The 23,760-nt window shown below is 34.5% G+C and overlaps 1 protein-coding gene across 4 annotated transcripts; it reads left to right on the top strand.

The window, feature by feature from the left end:
• Window positions 1-169: 169 nt before the first annotated feature.
• PRMT11 (arginine methyltransferase 11) lies at window positions 170-21,047 on the top strand. Of its 4 annotated transcripts, none has more exons than XM_088867304.1 (10): window positions 170-885; window positions 9,875-9,976; window positions 14,758-14,768; window positions 16,079-16,234; window positions 18,170-18,233; window positions 18,342-18,484; window positions 19,435-19,522; window positions 19,630-19,745; window positions 20,101-20,251; window positions 20,616-21,047. In XM_088867304.1, the coding sequence occupies exons 1-10, from the start codon at window positions 654-656 to the stop codon at window positions 20,819-20,821; spliced, it is 1,269 nt and encodes a 422-aa protein (XP_088723430.1). In that variant the 5' UTR covers window positions 170-653; the 3' UTR covers window positions 20,822-21,047. The 4 variants fall into 4 exon arrangements, with proteins under 4 accessions (XP_088723430.1, XP_088723429.1, XP_006854005.2 ...); XM_088867303.1 differs by having other exon boundaries at window positions 9,734-9,976; XM_006853943.4 differs by lacking the exon at window positions 9,875-9,976.
• Window positions 21,048-23,760: the final 2,713 nt, after the last annotated feature.

Raw genomic sequence — 23,760 nt, 5'->3', positions numbered from 1 at the left:
CCCGCCTGGTTTAAAAGTTGGTCTCGTTCTTTTCCTCTTCCTAAGCCCTAAATTGAGTGTGTTCAACCCTCTCTCTCTAAAGTCCAGCGGCCCTCTCCGTCTTACTTGAACATCTCTCCTTCTCTCTCTAAACATTTAAAACCCTACACTACGCTTGTTTGCCGGGCTTGTTAAGGTTATAAAAGATCTCGCCCTCTTTAAACGACCAAAACCCTAACCTCTATTATGGTTTCTGCAACTTCTTTCCCCGTATGAGGAAACCAACTCTTGTTCTTTTTTCAAATAACCTTTGCTTTCTCCATTAAAGGGGTATATGTGCACAATACAATACTTTTTTTGTGTACTGGCCTAAGGCCTCTTATCCCTCTCTCTCCAAATTCTTGTTTTACATAGTCTTCATCATTCTCCATTAAAAAAGCGTGCTTTTTCTTTGAATCAGACTACAATGTCCTTTTCGTTGTTCTAGAGCCTCTAAGTTTCTCTTTGTTGGTGGTCTCTCTCTTGCTCTGTGTTTTTGTTGGTGATCTCTCTCTTGCTCTGTGTTTTTTGTGGTTAACTCTCTCTTTTTCGTCTCTCCCCTTTCAACCGTAGTTACGTGATAAGATAATTAGTAGTGAGAGTGTGTCTGCAATCTATAACTTGAGCTGTAACGTATGGGTCGCAAAAAAGCCAATAAAGGAAGCTCCTCTAGTGGTAACAGTAATTCCAATGACACTAACAATGGGATTCTCAATGAGCAAGTGACGAAAATGAGAGTGGATGAAAATGGTGTGGAGGAGATGGATGAGAATTCAGCCCTTGATTCCTGTGCTGAACCCCCTGAAACTATCATTGGAAACGATCACACCAGTGCAGATTATTACTTTGATTCGTACTCACATTTTGGTACGCTCCCAAAAATCCAAGTTTTTTGCATGATGTATTACTCCCCTCTCCTCTCCTTGTTTGTTGACTCATTACTCTATTGAATGTTATTTTTGATGATGATGTTTTTTTTTCCCCTTCAATTTTATGTTATTTGTTTGGATTGTAATATTTTGTGCAAAGTGTGCTGCCCATGTGCTTTTCTTGGTGTGCTTTTCTCTTTCTTTTGAGTTTTTGTTTGTTTGTTTGTTAGTGGTTACTTGGTTTATGGTGTGAGGCCTAGGTTTTAGAGAATTTGGTTTGTTTATTAGATGCTAATCTTTTTTTTTCTCCTCACCTTGGCAATTATTCTAGCCAGTTAAGTCTTTGATTGATCATTTCATCAAGGATTTCTTTTTAATAAAACAATAAGAAAGTGTCTCTTCACTAAATAGTTGTCAAACTCCAGACATTCTTTTCTATCATGGAAGAGACATTATTTTCCTGGGAAAATTTGTCATGTAGAACAATGTTACAACCGTGCAACTCATCTAAATTTTTTTTTATGGATCTACAGACTTAAGATCCAATCCTCTCTTAGAATAGAATACAAGACATTGTTTTCCTAGGAAAATTCTATTCTATTGCCTTTATCCACGATTTTTTTCCTTATAGGAATTGGGCAAGCATATATTTGGGCCTAGGAACATGTAATATTGATGTGCATAACCAATTTATTCATATGAAATTACTCTATTTCGGGTACATGGTTAGGTTGCTGAAAGTGTAAGATTCTACCGCTATGAAATACAATATTGCTATTTTTTTGAATAAAAATACAATATTTCTGTTTAAGATGAGAAAATAAGAATGGAGATAAAAGAAAAACTACAGAACCTCAATAGTTTTGAGCGTCGTAGTAAGCATGAAGATTGGTGATAGGTGCTAAGAGATGGTATCTCATACATTGTGGCATCGAAACTCTTGGAAGTTTGAATATTGGGGCATGGTTATTAATATTATTTTTGGAGTGATAATAGTCAAGTCTGAGTTTCAAAGAGCTGTATGCCTTCTGCTTAGGAGAGTTATATTAGTTATTAATCTTGACTAGATAGATACTCGGTTGCTGTTATTTATTTTATTAGAAGTTCAAGTGAGGATTTAGTTTGTCAGCTTTTTCCACATTGCATATGGCATCTTTACTATTTGTAAAATGTCATTAGTGGATTTGAACTTTGTAGTTTCTAGATATTATATCATCATGATAAACAAATGGTGTTAAAGCTAGACCGGTGAGGTCACTGGTCCGGTCAGCCCAATGGAACTGGATTGGTTCACCTCTTAGACCGATCAAATAAAACAAATTAAAGAAAATAGGGAGAATACAGAAAATTGGAAAAACAGATAATTCAAAGTGATGTGAAGACTGAACTGAAATGCTCAGTTCTACTGCAAACCGGTGGCCTTTCCAGTCCGATCCACACCCTTGACCAAATGTTTCACCAAACTGGTGCTAGATCAGTGGACTAGCTGGTCCAGCGGTCAACCGGTGCAACACCAAACCAGCGGGTCCCTATGGGGTCTGAAAATTGACATAAATCCCGACGGGTTCTAAATTGAATTTATTAAGGGGCCGTTTGGGTATCTGGAAATCTATTATATGACAATAGATTACAAGGAAATATGTCATTTCCACTGTTTGGGGACACTTTAATAGTAAAGAAATGGTAATCTTATGGGAAATCTTTAGCGCGCGTCTCTCTTAGACGGCTAATCTTTTGGGAATCTTTTGGTTTGCATAAGGTCCTCCCACATTTTGGTGTGGATAAGCCCTACCTCTTTAGTCTCCTCCAATGCTTCAAAATTTTATACTGCAATTTCCAAACCTTCTAGTTTACTAATCAAACTTCTTCCCATTTTTTAACTTGTACTATAAAGATTTTGAATTTGATATCATAAATTTATTGCTTATTTGAAATTATATAAAGACATTTGAAAGACTTCTATAAAAAATAAATAAAAATAAGGCTTATCAGAATAAAAATATGTTATTCCAATCATATTATTCCAATGACTTATCATGTTGAAACCAAAGTCTAATCATGTTAGAAGACATGTGATTCCATGTAAGTGCCAAAGGCATGCAAAATAAGTAGGAAATGGTGTGATGATGATTTTAGAATGATATAAGTTATTAAAAATGTTTTTAGAATGGTGATGATGTTATTATTGGAAAATCTTTTTGGAATTGTGTGATGATGACTTTAATTCTGCATTTCAGTGGAATTTTGTGACAAAAAAGAAAGAAAGATAGTTTATAGGCAAGTGCTGGTAAAATGTTGGTAATGTATTTCCCATATTTCTTCCAGACATAGCTAAACAGTAGCAATGTATTTCCCAGGTTGCATCTAAATACTACCCAACAGTAGCAATCCATTTGTAGGTAATGTATTTCGCCAGTAATATCTTTCACAGACAATATATTTCCAGGTATCCAAACGGCCCCTAAGGGTATTTTTTTTATTTTCAACATTTGGGTGGGTGTTTAGAATTAAAAACATCTATTTTAGATCTCTCTCTCTCTCTCTCTCTATATATATATATATATATATCTTATGTTGTATCATAAATTTATTGAATTTACTATGATAGAGTTCTTTTAGTCTTTCACTAAATTCTTTGAGGAACCATTCCCTTATTTGTTTATTTTCTTCAGACAAATTTTTTTTTAAGTGGCTTAGGTATATCCTTAAAAAGGAAGGAATAAAATACCTAGAATTTCAGGATAATACTATCCAGAATATTAATACTGTCCAAAACACCTTTCAAACCTTTCATACAGTTAAAGGAGAAAGCATTGAAGTTATCTATCCTCCTGAAACTAGCCTAAACCTAAAAGGAGAAAAACAAGACATAAAAGCTTCACCTTTCAAAGTTGGACCAAAAGATTCTGATAATCAGAGGGCTAAAATTGAAGCTATACCCCATATAATAGAACAAAATAATTATACAACTCTATTCCTACAGACTATAGGAAAACAGACCAATAGAATAGAAAACGTCTTAAATAAAATAAAACCTCAAGAGAAGAAAGAAGATAAAGAAAAGAGTGCAGTTTTATTCAAACCGCCTCCGAGTATTGCTGCAGGAAAATTTAACCTGCAAGGAGTTAAAAGGAAAGAAGATAATAAAGAATTGGTAGATGAGCTGATGAAAAGATTTGAAAAATTAGACATTAAAGAAAAATCAGGTAATGTCCAAGTGCTTCAACAAGAAAAATTTTCTTTTGATATTGAAATATCTAAAATAGAAGAAGCTTTTAAACCAGAAAGCTTGGAGCTTAATAGGATTGACTATGGGAAAAAGACTAGGCCTGTAGCCCCAACAAGAATGTATTATCTTAGGCCCACTCCTGTAGATGTACAAATAGAAGATGACCTCATTGCTACCTCAGTCTTCTATTCAGGACGATCTATAGTAAATTGGAAAATTGATGGGATGTTTGAGAATCAAATTCTCGATCTCATGAAACATATGACTATGTATGCCACTGCATGTAAAGCAAGTAGAAATCAAGACCATAAAATTGCTAAAGCCATTATATGTGGGTTTACTGGATGGTGGGATTTTCATATGGACGAAGAAGCAAAAAATCAAATCCTAAATGCTACTAAGCAATGGGTTGTTAAAAGTGAGGTAGGACCAGGACAAGTTCTTGAGAACATAATTACTGATGGAGATGCAGTAAATACTCTAATATATACCATCACACTTCACTTTGTGGGGAGTATGACTCTATTATCAGCTAGATCTGAGGATCTACTTTCAAATCTTCGTTGTCCAACTCTCTCACATTTCAAATGGTATAAAGATGTATTTTATTCCAAACTGCTATTCAGAGAAGATAGTAAAGCTCACCATTGGAAAGAAAAATTCATTACTGGACTTCCTCATTTGTTTGGAATAAAGGTTAAAATAAGATTGAAAAATAAGCATGGAGGAATTATTCCTTATTCTTTGTACACTCTTGGAGAATTATCAGCAGAAATATGTGCTAAAGGTCTTGCTTTATGCACAGACTTAAAATTGAAAAGACAATTGGAGAAACAAAGAATGACGGGGAAAAAGGAATTGGGAGATTTTTGTGAGCAATTCGGCTTTAAGACAATACCTACTTCCAAGCCAGAGATTCTAGAAAGATAAAGTCTAGATATTCAAAAAGAAAGAAAAATACGTTTCCTAAGAAATTCTTACAAGATCACTCCCTTAAACAAAAGGGAAAAAGGAAAATACCAGTTTGCCATAACTGTGGAAAAGTAGGACACTATAAAAATAAATGTCGTGTGAAAAAGAAAATAAATGATTTAGAAATAGACCTTGAAGTAAAAAAGCAATTATTTGATATCCTCTTAATTAAAAGAGATGATTCTGAAGAATCTTCTGACTCTGATGAAGAAATGCTCATCGGAATATATGATGAAGAATTGATTTTCTCCAGTTCAGATTCTGAAACAGATTCTGAAGATATAAATTGTCGGTGCAATTTTTTGAAAGACCTAAACTTAAATACTCTGACCAAAGCAGAAAATCTCATAATTGACCTAATTGATAAAATAAGTGACCCTGAGGCTAAAAGAGAAGCCTTAATTCATTATATCAACATGGCCAAAGAACCTTCAAGTTCTCTTGCTCTTAAACCAACTCTAGTTCCTACTAATGAAGATTACAACTTTAGTGATATTTTGAAAAGAGTTCAAAATAAAACTCAACACCAAAAAGAACTTACAATTCTAAAAAATGAAATAAATGAGGTCCGGAATGAATTAATAAATCTAAAAACTAGAGTACAAATTCTTGAAGTAGCAGCCACTAAAAATGAAAGTGGGAATGAAGAAGAAAATTCTGAAGAAGAATTTAATAATCTAATGCATGATTATAATCACAATCTGTTACCACCCGAAATGGAAGATACACTCCCAAGAGTAATAGACGATCCACAAACTTCTAATAACTGTAATATGTTAAGAAACATACAAGATTATAAATATGTAAACCTCCTGGATAAAGTGATAACCCAAAGATAGTTTACCATCATAAAAATAGTGGTACAAAAGGAATTCACTTTTCAAACTACTGCTCTTATCGATTCAGGAGCCGATCTAAACTGTATAAATGAAGGATTGGTTCCAACCAAATATTTTAGCAAAACAACCCAGGTTTTGTACTGCTGATGGTAGTAAAATGATAATAAAATATAAACTATCTGATGCGGCAGTTTGTAATAATGGTGTATGCTTTAAATTTCCTTTTATAATGGTTAAAGGATTGAGCTAGCCTATGATATTTGGAACTCCCTTCTTAAACATGCTCTATCCCATTAAAATTGACAATACTGAGATAAATCTGATATTGAAGGATATGAAGTAAAATTTGACTTTATTGATAAACCAAGAATTCATGAAATAAATAGCATCAAAAATAAGATTTCTACAAAAGAAAGATTTCTCTTTCATTTAGAAGAAGAGGTTAAGTATAAAACTGTTGATGAAAAATTAACATCTCCACAAATATAAAGTAAAATCAATAACTTCAAAACAATATTGGAAAAAGAAGTTGGTGTTGAAATCCTTAACGCTTTTTGGAATAGAAAGCAACACATTGTGGAACTTCCTTATGAACCAGTCTTTAACGAACAGAAAATTCCAAATAAAGCCAGGTCAATACAAATGAATAGCAGACTACTAGAAATTTGTAAAACTGAAATACATGAACTCCTTGACAAAAAACTGATAAAATTGATTAGAAAAAGTTCTTCACCCTGGAGCTGTGCAACTTTTTATGTAGAAAAAGCTTCGGAGATTGAAAGGGGAGCCCCACGCCTTGTTATAAATTATAAACCCTTGAATAAGGTTTTGAGATGGATTCGCTACCCTATTCCAAATAAAAGGGATTTCCTTGATAGATTAGTCAATGCTTGTATTTTTTCAAAGTTTGATCTAAAATCAGGATATTGGCAAATTCAAATTTTGGAAAAGATAAATATAAAATAGCATCTAATGTTCCTTTCGGGCACTTTGAATGGAATGGAATGTAATGCCTTTTGGGTTAAAAAGTGCCCCTTCAGAATTTCAGAACATTTTGAATGACATTTTTAATCCATATACTAAATTCATTATTATCTATATTGATGATGTCCTCGTATATTCTGATAATATTGACCAACATTGGAAACATTTAAATATATTTTTAAAAGCTATAAAAAATGTCGGACTAGTTGTTTCTGCAAGAAAAATAAATCTTTTTAAAACAAAAATTAGGTTTCTTGGGCATAATATCGTTCAAGGAAGGATAGTTCCTATCGATAGGGCAATTGAATTTGCTTTCAGATTTCTTGACATCATAAAAGATAAAAAAGAATGACAGAGATTTTTAGGATGTCTAAATTATATTTCAAATTTTTATAAAGATTTAGCCTTATATGCTAAACCTTTATTCCATAGACTAAAAAAGGATCCTCCAGAGTGGACTAATGAGCATACCATGGCAGTCAGAAAATTAAAACAAAAGGCCAAAGAATTACCCTGTTTAGCTCTATCCAATCGTACAGCTTTTAAGATTATTGAAACAGATGCTTCTGAAATAGGATTAGGAGGTATCCTTAAACAGAAAATCCTAGATGAGGAACAACTTATACGCTTTACCTCTAAAGCCTGGAATTTGGCACAACAGATATTCTACTGTTAAAAAGGAGGTCTTAGCAATAATACATTGTGTCACAAAATTTTAAAGTGACCTACTTAACAAAAAATTCCTCATACGGACTGATTGCTAATCAGCCAAAGACATTTTAGAAAAAGATGTCAAAAATATCGTCACCAAGCAAATTTTCGCTCAATGGCAAGTTATTCTTTCCGCTTTTGATTTTGATATTGAACATATTCAAGGGAAAAATAATCATCTTCCCGACTTTTTGACTAGAGAAGTTTTGTAGGGAGGGAAGGAGAAGCCAACAGTCGAGAATACAGTCGATGGATATAGTCCCTAGCTTAGGAAAAGGCCTGACTATATATAATAGTCCAGGAAAACACCTGGCTACAAATAGTTCTAGCCCAGGAAAATCCCTGGCATCCTCATCAAATCCAAATGCTTTAATAAGAAAGCAAGCTCAAGAGATCCAAATATCTCCTCAACAATCCCCTTTGAGCTACAATAGTCCAAACCCTGATAGTACTCCATTTCTTGATATAGCCTATATCCCGCTGATCATAATAGAAAATGAACATAGGGAAAAAGACCCTGTTGAATTAGCCGCCATATATCTGCGCCATTATCTACATCCTAATATGGGAGAAAGATGTAGAGAATGGTATGAAGCTATTTTAATGGAAACCGGGTCGGTGTCAATAGTACACCACTATAGAAACAATGACTCGGAAATAACATATTCAAAATTCCAAATACATAAGATTATCTCTTATAATGATTGGGGTTTGAATCCCTTAAAATCAAGGGCACTAATTACCAAAGGATTTAAAATCAAATCCTATCATTATTTTGAATGCATTTAGGCATGGGACGAAGTCTTTGCCTACCAGAATGCAAAAAATACACACAGCTGGTATGTGCAGTTTAAAATAACTGAGCCAATAGAATTTCCAAACTGGTTTAAAAGTTGGTTCCTGTTATGGGGATCATTAAGCCAAATACTTTCAGAAAAATTCCAAATATCATAGAGAAAATTCTCTGAATATAATAAAGCTAGTCTAAAACGAGACTATTGCATATATTTCATGGCCCTATATCAGGTTCCCTGGATTTTAAAATGGTCCTACCAAATTTCTGAAGATGATTCAGACCGGTGGGATTATATTCTAGAACTACAAAGGCAAATTTCAATTAAATGGTGGGACAACTTTAAGAATGATTCTCTATATCTAGGAAAAATCTGTATGAAGGCAATTCCGAACTCTTCACCAAAATCAGATATGGGATTCTCCGACTACATTGCTCTAATGCAACAGAAAAATCCTACTCTGTCAAAAGCAGAGCTCAGGAAAAATTACTCTTTGCCCTGGAAGAAGAAGTAGAAGTTAAAATACCAACTTCCTCAAATGATACAGAAATCGAAGATTTGGATCTTCCAAATGAAGATGATTGTATGGGGATATTTTTCTAATTAAATTAGATAAAATATCAGGGACGGTCCGACTCCATCACCATTCAGGACACGAGTCCCAAAAATGACGGTAACAAAAGACTGTCAACACATCAATCACTATTACTACGGTAAAAGAAGCATTATTGCCAACACTATTGCTATAGTAAAAGAAGCATTATTGCCGACACTGTTGCTACAGTAAAAAACAACAAGAATGTTTGTTTTTTGCTTTGACATGAAGGAAAAGGCATCTTACCTTGTCGGTGCGGACTTAAGAACGTTTGGAATCCGCCTTCCCCTCTCCTATAAAAGGAGGACCATGCCTTAGAAGGAGAACACCTTGGGATTTCTTTCTACATATCATAGCTAAGGTTTTAGTAAGTCTGAGTGATTGTTGTAAGTTTGAGTGATTTCTGAGTGATTGTTGTAAGCCTAAGTATTTACTAGGAGTACTTTAAGTTTGCCTCTTACCTCTACTTCGAGCTTTCATGTGTGCCTATCTCTGTTCTGCTTCTATACTTCTGTTTTATTTTATAATTTAATGCTATTATGTTAGAATGTTATTCTTTCTATTTAATGAATTTTATTGATTCTCCTTCCGCTATTTATGGCATTGAGGTGCGCCCAACGGCATTGATTTAAGTTGCTTGTTTGGACGGCCACAATGCCACCCCGCGGGGAGCGTGTTTGAAAGTTAATTTGTTTTTTATTCCCGCGGGTACTGACACTCAGAGGAAAACAGACACTTGCAAAGGAAAACAGAGAGCGTATTCTCTCTCCTCTCACACTCTTTGCTCAAAGTCTCTCTCCTCTCGCGCTCTCGGCGCATAGTCTTTGCCTCAACAAGCTCTCTCCCTGTGTATTTGCTCTCAGCGTATTCTGTCTCCTCAGCAGAGAAGTTGATCCCTGCCTCAACAAGCTCTCTCCATACGTATTTGCTCAAACCCGCGGATCTCACTCAGAATCCCACTCAAGGTATGCTAACTCTCTCTCTCTCTCGTTTTCCATTTCCATCTCTCCCTCTGGATTTTCCCATCGATAAAAACCAAAACCCCCAAATAACAACACCCAATCTGAGCATTTTTTGTTTTGGTGAACGTCTTTCCATTTCCATCTGTCCCTCTGGTTTTCACCATCGATTAAAACCAAAACCCTCAAATAACAACACCCAATCTGAGCATTTTTGCCCTAATTTTTGGGGGTTTTGGTGAACGTCTTTCTATTTCCATCTCTCCCTCTAGTTTTCACTATCGATAGAAACCAAAACCACAGGGTTTTGCATCAAATATAGAGAAACTCGAATATCCCAATATTTTTTTTTTCGTTTTTCTATTTCCATTTTTCCCTTTTTTGGGAGTTTTCGATAAAAAACCCTAAATTTTGGGGGTTTTCGTTTTCTATTTCCATTTTTTCTCAGATTTGGTTTTTGAAACTCGAATATCCCAAATACTTGTGTTATAGTTTTTCATTGTTCGTTTTTTGGCAAATATATGTGTCTTTCTCTGTATCTAATGCAAAACCCTGCGGTTTCATTTTTCTATTTCTCAGATTTTGTTTTCGATTTTTGAATATCCCAAATACTTGTTATAGTTTTTCATTGTTCGTTTTTTGGCAAATATATGTTTCTCTCTGTATCTGATGCAAAACCCTTTGGTTTCGTTTTTCTATTTTCCAGATTTTGTTGTCGATTCTTCAATATCCCAAATACTTGTGTTATAGTTTTTCGTTGTTCGTTTCTTGGCTGATATAAGGTTCTTTCTCTGTATTTGATGCAAAACCCTGTGTATTATGGTCTCCAAGTATTGAATAAGGATCGAGGTAAAAATGTTGCTCAGTATTTGGGATATTCAAAATACTGAGTAGTATGTTGCTTAGTATGTTCATATTTTAATATCCCAAATACTGAGCAACATTTTTACCTCGATACTTATTCAACAGTTGGAGACCATAATACACAGGGTTTTTCATCAAATACAGAGAAAGAACCTTATATCAGCCAAGAAACGAACAATGAAAAACTATAACACAAGTATTTGGGATATTCAAGACTCGAAAACAAAATATGGAAAATAGAAAAACGAAACCACATGGTTTTGCATCAGATACAGAGAAGGAAACATATATTTGCTAAAAAACGAACAGTGAAAAACTATAACACAAGTATTTGGGATATTTACAAATCGAAAACAAAATCTGGAAAATAAAAAAACGAAACCACAATGTTTTGCATTAGATATAGAGAAAAAAACATATATTTGCCAAAAAATGAACAATGTAAAAACTATAACACAAGTATTTGGGATATTCGAGTTTCAAAAACAAAATTTGAGAAAAAATGGAAATAGAAAAATGAAACCCCAAAATTTAGGGTTTTTTATCGAAAACTCCCAAAAAATGGAAATAGAAAAATGAAAAAAAAAATATTGGGATATTCGAGTTTCTCTATATTTGATGCAAAACCCTGTGGTTTTGGTTTCCATTGATGGTGAAAACCAGAGGGAGAGATGGAAATAGAAAGAAGTTCACCAAAACCGCCAAAAATTACGGTAGAAATGCTCAGATTGGGTGCTGTTATTTGGGGTTTTGGTTTTAATCGATGGTGGAAATCAGAGGGACAAATGGAAATAGTAAGACGTTCACTAAACCCCCCAAAAATTAGGGCAAAAATGCTCAGATTGGGTGATGTTATTTGGGGGTTTTGGTTTTTATCGATGGGGAAAACCAAAGGGAGAGATGGAAATGGAAAACCGAGAGAGAGAGAGAGCGTTAGCATACCTTGAGTGAGATCCGCGGGTTTGAGCAAATACGCAGGGAGAGCTTGTTGAGACAGGGATCAGCTTCTCTGTTGAGGAGAGAGAACACGCAGGGAGAGAGCTTGTTGAGGCAGAGACTATGTGCAGAGAGCGTGAGAGGAGAGAGACTTTGCGTAGAGAGTGCGAGAGGAGAGAGAATATGCTTTATGTTTTCATCTAAAGGTGCCCGTCTCTCTGTTTTCGTCTGCAGGTGTCAGTACCTACGGGAATAATTTTTTTTCTTAACTTTCAAGCACGCTCCCTGCGGCATGGCATCGTGGCCGTCCAAACAAGCAACTTAAATCAACGTCGTTGGGCGAACCTCAATGCCATGAGCGAGCCGGCCAATCCAATCTTTTTCCATATATATATATATATATATATATATATATATAGAGAGAGAGAGAGAGAGAGAGAGAGAGAGAGAGAGAGAGAGATCTAAAATAGATGTTTTTAATTCTAAAAACCCACCCAAATGTTGAAAATAAAAAAATACCCTTAATAAAGTCAATTTAGGACCCGTTGGGATTTATGTCAATTTTCGGACCCCATCGGGACCTGCTGGTTTGGTGTTGCACCGGTCGACCGATGGTCCAGCCAGTCCACTGATCAAGCACTAGTTTGGTGAGCCATTTGGTCCAGGGTGTGGATTGGACTGGAAAGGCCACCGGTTTGCAGTTGAACTGGGCATTTCAGTTCAGTCTTCACATCACTTTGATAAAAATATTATCCATAACAAATATTTGCCATCTTAAGCTAATAAGAGTGCTTGGAGTTCAACAAAGTAGAGGTCTTTGACTGACTTTAGATGTTTATTAAGCAACGTATTCTGTCATCTCAAGTGCGTTGCCATCAAAATAAATGATTCTCAAGGTACAACTCCATCCACGCAAGTTTAATGCTATCAAAATGGTTTTGGATATTGTTTGTAAAACTGAGGGGAAAATTAGAGAGTTCTTTTATATAAAATCAAAATGGCTTTGGATATTGTTTGCAAAATTGAGGGGAAAATTACAGAGTGTTCTTTTATATAACTGCTTAATTTTAAATTTGGAAAATCCATGGTGGCTTTTTAATGTTTTGATAACTATAGATCATCTTATTTTTTCTTATTAGTCAAATTAATAACCGCCCTATCCTCCGTGAATATGTTGATATTGTATATCTCATATTTTATCCCTTGGGACTTCTTTTGAGATCTTGTTCAGCACACACACTCAGAATCATGACTTTAAAACTAGCTGGTCGCACACTTGCCCTGGTGCTACCCAACCCTCTGCCTGCTGGGCTTGGTAAATAAATCAGGCATGTTGATTTTGAAAATAGATTGCCCATGGGCCTCCTTTATAGCTGCCACATTAGATGACAGTGAGTAAGGCTCTGTTATTTAAGGAGCTTTGGATGCCACAATTTTTTCACATTACTACTGCGGGACTAATCGTTATTTATCTTATAGCAATATCAACAAGTCTATTATAGCTTGTGTTATCTTAAAAAATGGCATTAGATATTCAATTTATCAAATTACTGACCATACTTATTAGTTAGTTAATGTAAGTAAATCTCTCTCTCTCTCTCTCTCTCTCTCTCTCTCTCTCTCCACATGTTCCTGCGAACAGATATAGACATATGTATATATGCTAAGTTGTAGGGACCGATTCTAGCTTAGGTTGCTGGGTCGGGTGCACAGTTAAGATGCCGAGCTGATCCGGTGTTCGTAGTTTTTCAACCATGCTCGGAAGTCATAAAACTTCTATTTGTAATCCTGAAATAATGCCTTTACAGAAGTTTGAGTGTTTCTTATCGGGGGGAAAAGGAACTGTATGGAGTGAGATCATATTGTTTTTCTGTGATACTGTTATGTTAATGAATCTCTCTGTACTGTTTACCAGAATTCTCTGCTAATTTTAGTTATCAGAAAATTGAGCATTACTGAAACCATCACAGGCTTTCCTATGATTAGTAACTCCATGTTTCATTTTTTTTGATTTTGACAATGAAATGATTTAGTTATCCTCTTTTAGTGACCCTTGATTAACTGGTATTAATAAAAGAAGAAAAAGGTCTTGGGGTTAGTGGTTTGATTGGATCGCTTTTAGCTTATTTAGCAAGAATGTAACTGGCATTTGGCTTCCTTGTGTTCTGTGTTTTGTATCTGCACATTTGTGTTCTTTCTGTCTTCCCCTTTCTTTTTTGTTTGTTTTTTCTTACATATTGAAAGTATCTATACGTCTACACTTGTTTTATGTATGGAAAAAGTTTATATAAGGATGCAACCTTAAAATGTAGAATTACAGATGCACCTCAAAATCCATCGGAAAATATTGTTTTAATGTTGAAAAACTCTCTAATTGATCATCTCGATATTGAGATGTATGAATATGAAAAAAAAGAAGATTGTGAGTTCCAGAAATAGTGCATCTTGCAAAACATTTTCTAGACCGTCTATTTTCAAGATTTTCATATGTTTATAGATCTGCTTGATTTTAGCTATTTTTGGAGTTTAAATTTTTATAATTAGATAAAAAAGATTTTCAGTTAATCCTAAAAATTTATTACATCAAAATTACATGTTATGATAAATTTTGGAGGTGCACCTTAATTGGATTGTTTAAGGTTGCAACCTTATAGAAAATCACACCCTTTATGTATTATAGCTCATGATTCTTCTTTTGGCTATCAATAGGTTCCTTTTTTTGTTAGGACTCAATTTGAGACCGATTATGACTTCTGTATTTATATTGGCACACTGAACTTTTCATACCCATTTGTTGTCATTTTGGTTTGAACTTTGGAGACAGTACATCTACAGATATAATATTCTTCCTTTTGGTTATGGTGACGTATTATACATTTGTTTGTATCTGATTGTTGTATTTTGTTTTTAATTTACATATAAAATTTGCATGAATAGAGCCTGCAGCTTGAATCTTATTTTGTTTTTTGATTCTTTTTTGTGAACAGGTATACATGAAGTAAGTGTTGCTTTTGGACCTCAATTTTGTTTCCTTCTATTGCGGTAAAAGGGTTTTGCTTTCACTGCACGGCTTTTACTGATAAATAATTGTTTGGATCAAATCTTGGGTGGAGTAAGAGGGACTTAGCGCGTTAAGTTTCCACTGCTCCTTCCGTATCCTTGTTGAAATTGTTGAGAATCTCCATCACCTACTCCTTCTTAAACAGCAAATCAATGATAATCCTATGTATCAGAGAATTTGACTATTCCAAGTTCACATAAGAACCGATCTTTGTCCTACTATTGTTGTAAAAGAGTTTTGCTTTGACTACACAGTTTCTACTCAATTTATTATTTGGATCATATCTTGGTGGCGGAAGAAGGACTTCGAGCCAAGTTTCTGTTGCTTCTTCTGTGTCATTTTGAAAGTGTAGAGATTCTTTATCACTTGCATATATCATGGTTAAACAACAAATCGCTGATAATTCTATATACCAGGGAATTTGCCAAGTTCATGAAAAGCACTATCATTGTTGGTTACAGATGGCTCTTGAGCTTAGAACCATATTTTGTAAAACCTCGATATGACGTTTGTCTACTTTGCAGTATATCGCCCATTACGTCTTTTGGATTCTAGCTGGTGCATTGGAAATAAGAAGTTAGTGAATATAAATAAAAGAGAATGAGAGAGAGCAAGTAAGGCATGCATGCAAATTTGAAATTTAGTGTGCAATGAAATTTGGGGGAGCATGCCTAGATGGATGGGTAAAAAAAAAAAAAAAAAAAAGATAACAGGAACCAAATATCCAGCCACTAAAAAATATGAGGAACTTGTCTGTTTGCGGGGTCTATACGGTCATCAGTAGATTATAGGATGAGAGAGAAGGTGAGGCATTACGTTCAAATCTAAATGTTATTGTGCAATGGAATAATTTAAAAGATAACAGGAAGAAATATATATGGCACTGAAAAATATGAGAACCTTTCCTGTTTGAGGGGTTGCTATAGTCATCTGGAGATTAAAACTGGGAGTGTGCGTATATGCAAAAAATAAATGGGAGAGACGTATCAAACATATGCCTTTCTTTCTTTTAACTTATTGAGGATATTAAGAGAGACACATGAAGAAAACTATATTTGAGGGTACAGTAGAAACCTGCAATTTTTTCTCTCATGATGCATATTAGGATATCAATTTCTGCTTAGAGGTTTCCACCTTATCTTTTCTTTTTCCTTTCTCTTGGATGGGTAGATGTTTCTACCTTTTCCCGTCATATGCTAATTGGCTGACTGATATTGAGTTTTCTGTGCCACTCTTTTGTACCATAGGAAATGCTCAAAGACACTGTGAGAACAAAAACATATCAAAATGTTATTTACCAGAACAAATTTCTCTTTAAGGACAAGGTTGTTCTTGATGTGGGAGCTGGGACTGGAATCCTCTCACTTTTCTGTGCCAAAGCTGGAGCAAAACATGTTTATGCGGTCAGTGATTCATTTTTTTCTAATTTATATTCTATTATTTCTAGTTGGAAGTTACATAAAAAGCTCTTACAGGATAGACCATTCTAGTTACAATCAAGAATTAAGTGGAAAGTTCAGTGTGAACTGTCTATTTTGTTAGAGAAATTGTTGAGTCACAAATATTGTGCTATATAACTTTCAGAGGGACATTTTTGGAACCTCATTTTTACACTGGAATCTCTTTCTTGATTATTTACCCTCCTGGACAGGCATGGTTTGATGATGAGCTTAGAGTTTCATTTTTAATAAATGTATAAAAATAAGTTCGATTATTATATTTGTCAATTTTATAATTAAGAGAATGAACAGTTTTTCACACATTATTGGTGTGTATTTCCTCCTCAGAATTGAACAAAGTTTACCAATGCTGATGCCAAACCCTAGTTTGGCGGCAAGATATGTTTTGGTCGTGTTTTGAGTTCCAGCAATGTGGTAATTTGCAAAGTGAATTGATGAGCATTGAATTTTGTTTGGTAATATACCTATAAAAATAGGTTGGATTATTATATGGTCAATTTTATAATCAAGAGAATGAACAGTTTCTGACACATTATCGGTGTGCATTTCCTCTGAATCGAAAAACTTTTGCCAACGGTGATACTGAACCCTGGTTTGGCGGCAATATATATTTTGGTTATCTGTGTTTTGAGTTCCAGCAATGTGGTAATTTGCATAGTGGGTTGAGACCTGGTATTTTCAATCTTCTTCTCAGTGTCAAAACAGTGTTGTCTTTTGGGGATGCCCATGCCTAAATGGGCTCTAACATGGCATCAAAAGAAGCCACTTAACCACAAACTTCGTATCACCTAAAAATGCAGCCCCAAAGCCTAAAACATGTTGTGGGGCAGCATATAGACGAGCCTCAAGGACCTCAAAACTGCTTTTCTTTGCTGCTCTTGACCATTGGATAGTTATTTACCTGCCAACTTGATTCTTCACTTGGAATGGGATAATCATGAGGCGTGCAACCCAAGAGTTCCTAATTCTGATGGGGGAAGTGAATCCCCCCTAGCTCCCTCCTTTCTGAGGGGAATTTCTGGCAATTAAGTGGTTGTCCATTCTCTTGTTTGTGTCTTTCTTCTCAGGTGGCCTATTGGAATTTTTATGAGAAACCCTACTAATATGTATTCTGAAAAATCATTCTGTATAATTTTCAGGACTATCAAGCTGCCTTAAATCTATAACATAGATCTCTCTCTCTCTCTCTCTCTCTCTCTCTCTCTCTCACTCTCTCTCTCTCTCACTCTCTCTCTCTCTCTCTCTCTCTCTCTGTCTCTCTCTCTCTCTCTCTCTGTCTGTCTGTCTCTCTCTCTCTCTCTCTCTCTCTCTGTCTTTCTCTCTCTCTGATTCCTGGCAATTAAGTGTTTGTCCATTCTCTTTTATTGTGTCTTCTTGGTGGCCTATTGGAATATGTATATGAGAAACCCATTCTAAAATGTGTTCTGAAAATTTTTTCTGTATAATTTCGAGGACTATCAAGCTGCCTTAAATCTATGACACCCACACACCCTTTCCTGCTTGTGTGCATACTTCCCAGGTTTGCATGCAGGCAGGCGCATTACTGGTTGCACCTGCATAAAAAAGTTACCTGCAATGCACCTATCCTTGTTTGTAGACAGACATGTCTATCTGACTTGTATTGCATACATAACTTGTTCGTATATCAAAATGTATTCAATGCTTATTTCCAACCAAGGGATTGCCATGTTGAAATAATTGTATATTTGGGAGAGTTCTTGTGCTTGGTATGTTATTTTTCCATAACTAGGTTGAATGTTACTTGTAGACTGTAGTTGTTTAATCAATCTGTCGATATGCATTCTTAGTTGCCGTTGGTGGAAAGTAGCGCTTTTCAGACTTATCAAAGAAAAGAATGATCAAGCTTTTTGGTTGCAGGTTGAATGTTCTCTGATGGCTGACATGGCTAAAGAGATTGTGCAAGTTAATGGATATGCTGATGGTGGGTATCCTCCTCTAAAAGTCAAAATTGATTATGTCTGCTTCTGAGGTCTCATATTATTATCGCTTTATAACATTTATTGACATTAGCTTATATTTTTTGATTCAGTCATAACGGTTTTAAAGGGAAAGGTGGAAGAGATTGTGCTGCCAGTTCCCCATGTGGATATCATCATATCAGAGTGGATGGGTTATTTTTTACTCTTTGAAAATATGTTGAACACTGTTTTGTATGCACGGGATAAATGGCTTGTAAGTGCCTTGTATTCTTGCCAAGAACAATTCAAAGTCATGTTATTGTTATATGTATTATTTCTGTATTAGATGTTCTGTTTCCGTGTACTAATTTGTTTTTTCTATAAATTATTCGTTATCTATCTGTATTTTGATGCTTGTGTTGTAGTTCGTAATTAAAGTGAATGGTGCAATAAGTATCATGGCTGTTGTGGTAATGCATCTTGCTCTGCGGATAACTAAAAAAAAAGAAACTTCAAGGGTGCATATAAGTCCAACTCAATCCATAGGGAAAGGTTTCAAGTTTTAGCCACTTAAAATGGCACTCTTCTAGTCTTCTTCAAATCCTTGAAAATCTATCTTGAAAGATCTGATGAGCTGATTTGAGTTGGTCTTACTAAAAACAGTGTATAATTTGTTGAATTGTGTTAGATGCAAATCAATCCACTCTAAGGGGAATAGGAATCTGAACTTAGTGATTGGCACACATGTAACAAAAGTTCATCAATTATTTCTGATGACATATTTTTATTGTCATCAGTCGTAAATGTATTACTTCGGTTGACAAGAAATAAAAAATTTAGAAAAAGCAAGTTGTTACTCATTTAAGATTAAAGGATCATAAGTTTTATGTTTTTCCCATATAAATAACAATTTATGCCTGAAAATTAAAAGACAATTCCATTAGGTGAAGTTGAGCTAGAAGATCAACAACAGTTCCCCCTATAACATTTCAACTTTAGAGCCCCAAATTGTTTGGGTCTGCATTGTCAATATTCACAATAGTTACTTTTCTGTTTTTGGAATTTATCATGATTCAGCATACTCATCCCAGGTATCCTTGATGCACTTTGTCATGGCTGATAGACAAGTTGGTTATTTATCAATTTAGAACTGGTGCTTCTTATTTTTTAAGTATGCGGTATTATTTGTAATCTATTCTGAATATGGACCTCAAATGTTTGCAGATTACTGATGGCATTGTGCTGCCAGACAAAGCTTCTCTATATTTGACAGCTATTGAGGATTCTGAATATAAAGAAGACAAGATAGAGTGTGAGCATACTTTGTCCTAATTGCTTTTGGTGAATTATGGACCGAAACATTTCTTACAGAGACAAAAATTTAACTGCATCATCTTTTACTGAATATGTGCTGTTTAGTCTGGAACAATGTGTATGGTTTCAACATGAGCTGTATCAAGAAGCAATCCATGATGGAGCCTCTTATCGACACAGTTGATCAGAACCAAATTGTTACAAACTGCCATTTGCTTAAGGTATGTATTCTAAATTCTGATGCGCTCTGCATGTAATCCACTGGGTCATCACTTGCTGATGAAACAGTGGGCAGTGATGGAAAGAGATTGGGGCACACCATTTGGGCCATGTCCTGGCTCTCTCATCACTGTGCATCGTTTCTTTGGAATGTACTGCCCCTAGTAGACTGAGTATAACATAGTCTATTGAATTGGGAAATATGCTTTGATCCTTAAAACCATATTCAGTTGGTCTATGCTTTGTGTAGAATATCAGTATTCTTATGTTCATAATTGTCATATTCTGCTGATTCTAAAAAAGTTATGCATATGTTAATTGTTAAATGTGACTGTTATTTTTAATCTCTGCTGTTAGACAATGGATATATCCAATATGACATCGGGTGACGCTGCCTTCACTGCTCCTTTTAAGCTTGTGGCAGAGCGCAATGATTACATCCATGCTCTTGTAGCGTACTTCGACGTCTCATTCACCAAGTGTCACAAGTTCATGGGCTTTTCCACTGGTAATGGCTTCCTTTTTCCTTTTTTTTTTTGACATCTGTAAGATGTTTTGCATAAAAAGAGCCTTGAAGTTTTAGAAGACTGGTAGACGGGAATAAAGAGAAAAAGGAAAAGGGTAAATGGTTTCAGTAAAAGATGATGGGAAAACTAATGCTGGCTGACAACAAATCTACAACATGTGCTTTCTGAAAGCACAAAGAAATTTCTGTTCAACCATATGATTTGATTTACTTTTGGGGAAGATTCGGCGTGTTATATAGCGCATCTTTCTTTAATATTTTTTTATTTTGTATTGTTGTGTTGGGTCATGTTTTTCCTTACCTAATTGTATGTATAGATCATATTTGTCCTTTTATTGTTATGTAGGGCCTAGATCAAGGGGAACGCATTGGAAACAGACTGTTCTATACCTCGAAGATGTGTTGACAATTTGTGAAGGGGAAGAGTTAGTTGGGAGCATGACTGTGTCACCCAATAAAAAGAACGCACGAGATGTGGATATTGTGCTCCAATATTCATTAACTGGCCAACGCTGCCGTGTCTCAAGAACTCAGCACTACAAGATGCGTTGATAGTGGTGGTAATCTTGATGCTGCTTGTCTTTAGGTACAACTCTATCAAACAACCACAACCCCCCCCTTTCTTTTTTTTATTTATTGCATTTGTACTCTAGAAATAGAGTAGAATGGTAGATCTAGATTCGTGTAGCTGACCTCAATTAATTGAGAAAAAGCTATGATGATAATGATTTGTACTGTAGAAACCTATTTATAATGGATTCATGTTATTGACTTTAAACTCTCAGGGGGTTGCTCAGGAATTGGATGTGTGCATTCGATTTGTTTGCTATTATTATTGGTCTGAAAAATTTTAAACCTGTTATATTCTAGATCATTCTTCCAAGTTCTAATTTTGTGTTGGCGATATCTCTAGTTTTATCAAACAAAGTTGTCATCTACAAACAACATACATTACGGAATCTCATCTTTTTGATGTTAGTTAAACTTTTCTATAACTAAAACAAAAAGATATGAGCTCATGACCTTTGATGCAGGTCTACCGCTACTAAAATTCACTTGTATCTTGAAGTGGTGCTGTTTATATTAGGCCGAGGCTCTAAACAAAGTAGATCTCACCTTCAAATATTGTCGAGAAATATGGTTTCAATACTGGAAATCTTTGTGATAACTTTAAAATTTGTTTTTATCTTTAATTATAAAATTTAAAGCTTCAAAAATAGTGTAGATCGATCGAGCATGTTTATGAATCTAAAAAATCCTGAAAATTCACGGTTCAAAAATGCATTACAAGATGCACTACTGTCAAAACTTGAAATCCATTTTTTCTCTCGTGTCCATGCATCTTGAGGTTGAGATGATCAATTAAAAGATTTTTGGGCATCAAAACGTCTTCAAGTAAGATATTTGATATACACCATAATTTGATTGTTGAGAGCCTCGCACTTATATAATCTTTTTCCTTATTTAAAAATAGGAGAATCCAATACAAATATCAAAAAGTTAATTTACAACATTTAAATAGATTAAATTACTTCCAAAACTTTTAAAGTTATTTTGATCTATTCAGTTTTTGTAAATTATTTTTTTAATATTTTTATTAGATGCACCTTGATGAAAAGAGTAGATGCTTTATATTTCATGTGATTTGAATATGTGTGACCATCAAATCGGTTAAGATTCAATCTAGGCCATTGGATTTACACTTATGGGATGATATGATCTTTTCTTATATATATTAAATAACAATATTACCATTAAAATATATGTAGTTGGTCTCTAGTCGTAATTTATATTTAATGAAAATGCCCCAAATGATTTCGTTGAAATAAGCATTAATTTTTAACACATTCTAGAGAGAGAAGGTATGTAAATCAAAATTTGATTAAACATATATATTCAACATAAGATTTGAAGTATTTAATTTACTTGTATTATAGATGGCTTATTTCCAAGAAATGATTTCGATTAGAGAGATACGAACGTAAGTTCTGAGCAAAAAGAACTAAGACCTGCCCTTTATAATGCTTTCGTACAAAAAAAAAAAAAAAAGGCCGTTTTAGAAAATATAATGCCTTCCGGAGACGTCTGATCTCGATTTAAAGTTGCTTCCACGACGGGAGCGTGACCTACAGTAGAAGCAACCCGCCAACGGCATGTGCATTTCAAGATGCTCTCAGCTAGTAATTTATGCCAAAGGTACAAAACTACTGGGGTTTCAAACAATCATACAATGATTTAATAAAATCATGTTTATAGCATTTTTGTGATTCAAAATTTGACGCCCACTCTTTTTTCATGTCAATAATCAATCCCAAAAAAAAAAGAAAAAATTTTATGGTCAAAATGAGTTCCCTCTAAAAACAAATCTAGACCATTCATTTGGTGAATTTAAAGATCTTAATCTTTTCTAGCTCAAAATCGTTTTTTTTCTGCTTTAATATTGTTAATCTGATTATAATAGAGCCATCTAGAAAAATTTTAAAAAATGAAATTCTTTTGAAGCGTAGATCTAAGCATCTTATACAAATGGACGGCCTATGTTATTGGGCTAAAAAAATACTTTCTAAGTTGCATTTTCAAAATTTTTTTTTCTGTGATTGCTCATTGAAATTAAAAAAAAATATATTTTAAAATTTATATCAAACAAATGGTTCCAACATAGTTTTTAAAGATTATTGCATTATATTATTATACAACCATTGCATAAAATCACTACCTCAAACAAATAATAGAAATATATGAAGAAATAGAGCTGAACCAAAAATTTCAACTATTATAAAGCAAATCCAATTGAAAAAAAAAGTAAAATAAAAAATAAAAAATCATTACCATCATCATCGTAGCTTTTTGGGAATGGTCTAAGAAAGGTAAGAACCTTAAACTTTCTCTTAACCTTATCCCAACCTGTCCCATGCATGGGTAGCATGAGTGAAAGACCTGAGTTGTCGTCGATAGGCAACCAATGTAAATTTTTACCAAAAGATATCATGAATCCTGAGTTTTAAAAGAAAAATATTGAACTGTATTTGTTTTGGAAATTTGGTAAGATCGTAAAATATCATAAAAAAGAATAGTGAACATATGCGTGACTCAGGTAATTTATAAGGTTGTTGAATCCTAGCAAAGGATACAACTTATCGAAATCCCTTGTATACAGATTCCAATTAAAACCATCTCTAATTAAATTCCAGCCTCCTCCGTGCATATACATGATTAATTGAAATTTAGAAGGAAAATTTAAAAAGAAATAAAAAAAGTGGTGATGCTCCTCTATTTTAAGATATAAAAATCTTGGAGATTTGGGAGGGACAACCCGGTACCTGATGAGAGATTGCGACGAGTTTTAAAATTCCGTAAAAATAAGGAAATTCAATTTGGAGAGTTCATTCTCAGAGAAAAAGAAAGATTGCAGAGAGCTCATCCAGAAATGAAACTACTTGATTCTCTCAAAAGACCGGACATTTCAGTAACCCATCAAACTTGGTAGGAAA

Source organism: Amborella trichopoda, chromosome 5, assembly GCF_054954075.1.
Source record: "Amborella trichopoda isolate Santa Cruz 75 chromosome 5, AtrichopodaSantaCruz75HAP2 v2.0, whole genome shotgun sequence".
Taxonomy (NCBI): domain Eukaryota; kingdom Viridiplantae; phylum Streptophyta; class Magnoliopsida; order Amborellales; family Amborellaceae; genus Amborella; species Amborella trichopoda.
Note: the sequence above shows the minus strand (reverse complement) of the source record. Positions and strands in the feature narration are given on the sequence as shown.

Bases quoted from the DNA above. Each gene is read 5' to 3' on its own strand.
- PRMT11 (XM_088867303.1), top strand. From the start codon at position 654: ATGGGTCGCAAAAAAGCCAATAAAGGAAGCTCCTCTAGTGGTAACAGT. The intron at 16,235-18,169 runs GTCAGTGATTCA...TTTTGGTTGCAG, and splicing joins GAGCAAAACATGTTTATGCG to GTTGAATGTTCTCTGATGGC. The intron at 18,485-19,434 runs GTAAGTGCCTTG...AAATGTTTGCAG, and splicing joins ATGCACGGGATAAATGGCTT to ATTACTGATGGCATTGTGCT.